The sequence below is a fragment of the Gobio gobio genome, assembly GCF_949357685.1.
Source record: "Gobio gobio genome assembly, chromosome: 22".
NCBI classification, from domain to species: Eukaryota; Metazoa; Chordata; class Actinopteri; order Cypriniformes; family Gobionidae; genus Gobio; species Gobio gobio.
Genome location: NC_137118.1, coordinates 17,158,442 through 17,164,441, shown reverse-complemented (window position 1 = coordinate 17,164,441; position 6,000 = coordinate 17,158,442). Strand labels below are relative to the sequence as shown.

The 6,000-nt window shown below is 37.1% G+C and overlaps 1 protein-coding gene across 4 annotated transcripts in view; it reads left to right on the top strand.

The window, feature by feature from the left end:
* unc13bb (unc-13 homolog Bb (C. elegans)) overlaps positions 1-6,000 on the top strand; it is a 124,685-nt gene that overhangs the window by 15,783 nt on the left and 102,902 nt on the right. For all 4 annotated transcript variants that reach the window (XM_079804879.1, XM_079804878.1, XM_079804880.1 and 1 more), the window contains exon 2: positions 5,355-5,384. In XM_079804879.1, coding sequence (XP_079661005.1) covers positions 5,355-5,384 — 30 coding nt within the window. The remainder of the gene's footprint in view (positions 1-5,354; positions 5,385-6,000) is intronic.

Genomic DNA, 6,000 nt, shown 5'->3' with positions numbered 1-6,000 from the left:
ACTCTACACCCTTGCTTCATTTACTATATATGGATCTATGAATATGCAAACTAGCCCGTCTCCACACACTCAGATGAGCTCAGAGATCCACTTGGTCAACTTTACTGTAGTAAACGTTGTACAATGGCAAGTGGAAATAGTGGTTTAATTAAGCCAGATATGTTTGACTGGATTGGTTACAACATATTTGTGACGCATGGAACAACAGCGATTTCAAACTGCGTCTTTGGTTTGCACATGGTTTGTCTTAAAGCATATTAAAAATGTTTATTAAAAATTCACCACAAGGGGTTTTTAAGGCACCCACACACACTACAAGATAATAATAATAATAATAATTAGTTACATCTATATAGCGCTTTTCTAGGCACTCAAAGCGCATTTACATGGAAGGGGGGAATCTCCTCAACCACCACCAATGTGCCGCATCCACCTAGATGATGCGATGGCAGCCATATTGCGCCAGAACGCCCACCACACACCAGCTTATGGTGGAGAGGAGACCGAGTGATGAAGCAAATCAGTATATGGGGATGATTAGGAGGCCATGATGGACAGGGGCCAATGGGCAAATTTGGCCAGATGACAGGGTTACACCCCTACTCTTTTTAATGACCACAGAGAGTCAGGACCTCGGTTTAACGTCTCATCCGAAGGTTAAAGCTACACTGTGTAACTTTTTTAGTTTATTCTTAGCTAAAAACACTTAGTTCTTTCAAAAATATATGTGCTCATTAATGTATATTTTCTTCTTTCAAGTAATAAAGTATTCTCGTAAGTTTATAATATGCCATTGAAAATACATAAGGTAATGGGATCTAACGGTGGTCGCCATGTTGCCCCTCCATCTTGAAAGTACATTAGCCAAAGAGGGACATACCCGTAAATTCAAGCTTCGCCTTTCGCGTTTTAACCGGTTTTAATACTCGATGGCACTGTACAAAATTCTCTGCCTCGCGCATGTGCCATTGAAAATTGTTCAGACTTGTCTGGTGCATGTGCAGAGAGTTTTCATCTCAGCTGCTCCAGTAACAGAGTTATACGGAGTTTTCCTGGCTTGTTTATTCCTCAAAAGTCTGTTTATCCTTGTGTGGTATTTCTGTGCATTAATAACTCCGTAAGTAATAATAGTTATTGTCATTGTAGATGTGTTTCAGAGTGTGTCATCACGTAATTCAGTTGATGTCACCTCAGAAGTATTTTTGTGTCAACATACAATAGCGTAATGCTCACCTATTTGAATAATCATTCAGTTATTTTGTTATCAACAATGTTTATTCATTTATAGAAAATATTTGCTTGTAATTATATGTTGATGGAAATATGTATCAGGTCTGATCGGCATATTAACAATTGTTATACAGAACGCACTGCAGTGCTAAAGCTGCACACACTTTTGTAATCCGACACCGCTTGTTAGCAGCGGCAGCTCCGCTCCTTTTAATGCAGCTGCATTTAGCGCCTATATATGGTACAATAAGCTCTGGTTCACGGTTACATTATACAAATGTAACTTATAAGTATAGTTATACAGTTCTTAACTGTGTATGTATATTTACCATCCTTATTTGTTCTCTCACAGAAACCACATTTATGTACAACATATCCACGCAAACCTGTTTATGCCTTGCAATTGGATGACTGAATAAACATTACTATCATCAAAGTTCACTCTGGATTAGCTGCAGTTCTTTCTAGTCGAATAATTAGGCCAGTTGAGTTCCAACCATCCCACTGCACACAGAATATCCCACAGGCACCGTGTCGAATGTGGACAAGGTCGAACTGGAAGCCATGTTAATCTTGGACTAAATTGGCCACCGTAGGAGTTGAAACGAAATCGGAATTGAGAGGAGCAGAAACTAAAATTCACTGGATGGTCATATACCTTTTCACCACTAGATGGGGGAAAATATCACACAGTGTAGCTTTAAGATCAGAAATCCTGTTGTGTGGGGGGAACCCAGAGGAGGACTTACACTCACTCTGTAGATTGTAACATGGAACGAAATGATAACCAAACAGAAAGTGAGCTGACAGTAGACAGAAGCATAACATGATATCCAAACCTTTTTCTTTTTCTCCCGTAAATTCTGTAAAAGCAGTCTAAACACGATTATCTCCATTTCTTCTGGGCTGCTGTCTGTCATGTTTGTTTACTCTAAAGTCATGTTTGACCACGAGATTTTGCGATATTTCCCCGTGTTCACAGTCGAGACTCTGCTGATGGTCACATCACGGCTCTCCACACACTATAGGGACAAAACTGTTAAATCTATGACTTTTTTTATCGTCATGTTTGTGGTCTCACATTTTTAATCAGATAAGATTTTAAAAAATCTTTTAGTGTGGGCCAGCCTTTAGATAACGTATCAAATCAAGATGTGAAAATAATGTCTATCTAAAGGAATAGTGAAATCACTGTGGGGTTTTTTTTTTTTTTTTTTTTTTTTGCTTAGAATTACTTTTTAAATCCAAAAAAAAACACATCACTTGTCTTGGGCTCAGCCATAAGTTTTTTCTCTGCTGGAGGGTTAAGCCAAAAGTTAAAGGCACAATATGTAAGATTTTTGGATTAAAATATCCAAAAACCACTAGAAAAATATTTAGTTGAATTGTGTACTTGCTTTATCCCAAAAGTTCCCACGAATGTTTAAATCCAGAGAAATAAGTGATTTTAATCAGGATACGGATCGTGTCCATGCGTCACCTATCAATGACATCATACCGGCGTTACCCTCGATATTTTGTAGAAACCATGGAAACACCAAAGACGCTTTAATATATTATTTGTTTTATTTGACATGTGAGCAACTGTTTAGATACATTTATCGACAGAAAACGAATCATTGTTATATAGCTCAACACAGTTAGTCGTATTGTTTAAATGTTTTACCATGCCTAATATCGATCTAGCTTACTGCAGTGTGCAACATGTCTCATAGTAGCATCATAACATAACTTTCAACACACTCTAATAATCTAATATGATAAAACAGTTCTAGGGCTGCACGATATGAGGAAAAGCTGCGATGTGCGATAACATTGTTTAATATTGCGATGACGATATGACTTGCGATAAATATTCAAATGTGAATATAGCTATAGCCTACTGTTCCCATGTCTTAGTGCTTTAATAGGTCGTGTTCAGTGTTGGCAGTAACGGAATACATGTATTCAAACAGCATTTCATATTAAAGAAAAAAAGAGAATGGAGAACGAAATATAACACGGCAGTGCAACTGTGCAGTGGCGGTGGCGGATACACACGCACGCACGCCTAGGCCAATATATATTTTTAGCCTATAGGCCTATTATATATATAAATTCGTTATATATTCGTTAAATATATTATTCGTTTATATTTTTTATTTTCAAAATGTAGGCTATTTAATTGAGATATATATATATACATTTTGAAAATAAAAAATATAAGGCTCAAACATGCGTGTTTATTTTAGTAGGCCTACTTCCGTCAGTGAAACAACATAGCCTACTACAGCCTGTAAAACATTTAAATAAATATCTGTAAATAATCGAAATATAAATAATATAAGTTAAATATTAGTTAAAGAAAAAAATCGTTTATATTTCCCCACAGACGTGCGTCATATGCCTTTGCGCTGAAAGGGATGACACGAGCAGGAAAGAAGCATCGTTTTCTAATATCTTCATGTTTTCTTCTGATGTTCCAAAACTGATCGGCTACTTGTAGTAAAATGTGAAGAACGAAATTATCTTCCACAGGGTCAAGAACGTAGGCTTTGTTTGATTATGCGCTGTGAGAGAAAGCGAAAATAAAAATCTCCGGCGTGTATGAAATGCGCTATACACAAAATCTCACAAAACCAAGTCTAATAGCAGCACAAACTGTGTTAAATAAAGTAAAGTTTGAAGTAAAATGTATCTGTCCTACCTTTTCTACTTTACCACAGTAAATGATGCGAATATAGCCTACTCCTAAATAAATCAAACAAGGAAGAAATGTTTAATCCCCTGTCAGAGACGTAAATGAGGATTCTGGGAAAATAAATAAGAGATTCCATGTCCAGTAGAATAAAATGGAGAAAGCCTATTGTTAAATTCGGGGAAAATCGTGTGACCAGATAGCAAAACGCAAGCAAACTTAAATTTGGCTCACCACATAAAGCCTCGACCGGCATGAATCCATATGTTTCCATGGCTGTGATGTAACATTTAACTGCGAACCTATTATTTATTTTGTAAATAAAACTGTGCTTCACTCGTGTCATAATATTCACGTAAAAAAACACATAGGCCTACTAAAAAAAAAAAAAGTATTTTGGCCGACCACCGCAGGTGCTCCTGCTTAGTTGACGTGCAACGGCTCTTGGGCTAGTAAATCAGCGCATAATGTTCTCCTATGCGCTGATTTACTAGCCCAAGAGCCGTTGGCCCCGTTTGACGTTAGCTAAATATTTTATAATATATGTTTAGTAAGCAGGATTTGATGGCCGCATTCCTACACTTATAAAATGCAATTCAATGTGGAAGTAGGCTAATCCAAGTGTTCATAATACGTTACTCAGATTGGCGCATGTAATAAACTGTATTCCCTTATTCATCGTGTCAGGCTGTCTGTTGCGATGTGTTCATCGCGCGAGTTCATATCGCGATGACGATGAAAATTCGATGTATGGTTCAGCCCATAACAGTTCTGCATTATCCCTCATAAGCATGACCAGAAAAAGTAGTATTTTTCTCATGTAAAATACATTATACGTACGCACATACAACGAGCACATTTAGCCCAGAAAACAGCATTGTAAGTTCTGTTGCAAAATGCTTTTTTTTAAGGTTCTTTAGGTTGTGTCTAAAGTTGCCATGAAATCAAAATTTAAAGCGGTAATCTGCGGCATAATAAAAGCTCTGTGAAATCAAGGCATCATCAAGCTACGCCTTTGTCTTGAAGAAGCGACCTCTAGCTGCTAAAAAATTACATATATGGATAACTCGCCTAAAAAATTTAACTTCTGTTTTCACTTACTCACCCTCATGTTGTTCCAAAACAGCATGATTATCTTTCCTCTGTGGGCACAAAAGAAGATATTTTGAGAAATGTCTCAGTGTTTTTGTCCGTACAATAGAAGTCAATGGTCACCAAAACTGTTACCAACATTTTTTCAAAATATCTTATTTTATGTTCTCCTGAAGACATAGTCAGTCATACAGGTTTCACCAGGATAAGAGTTAGTAAATAGGACTGAGTGGATGGACTATCCCATTAATGTTTTTTACTTAGACTTGTGCCAGTGTACAATATGTAACTCTTTTAATGAGATAATAATGTAATTATGTCTTTCTGACCATTTTTATTTTACTTTTTCTTTCAGTTAAGAAAGCCAAACTCCAAGGACCTCCAGGTAAGCCTATTCTCACATGTACTTCTGTTCTTCTAAATGCAATTAGCAATGCAGAATTATGTAAAAACGCTATTTGGTTTTTTTCTGGGCCATGTAAATCTTATGTAAATCTTCTTGGTTTCGGGATTCTTAGACAGTGTGATATTGTTTGTTTTTACACTTTCTCTTTTTTGCACAATGTACCCTAATACAACAACACTCAGCTTTCACTTGTCATTTATATGATATTCTTGAGAAAGAAACCTTGATTTCTTTCATTGTGGAGTCATGAAGGTTCAGGGGTTCATTTGATAATTGATTCTCCGCTTGTGTTATTCATCTTGTCTGAGTCCCAGGGCTTGTAGCTTGTGAGCTAGTGTGTAAGATCAGTGTAGGTTAAGCCCAAAATCCCCACACCCTCCTCATCTGCAAATCCCCACACTGCTGGCCTTCACATGGATCCCATAAGCCAGAATACTGTGTCCCTGGACAGGAAGGTGAAATGTGTTGGTACCGAGTTATCCTGAAAATTATAATCTACAGAAACAAAACTGGTCTGAATAAGCTTTTGGATTGTAATGGGACGTCACAGGATTCCTCACACTGTGGTTATTTGCATGGTACGAATGTTGGCTAG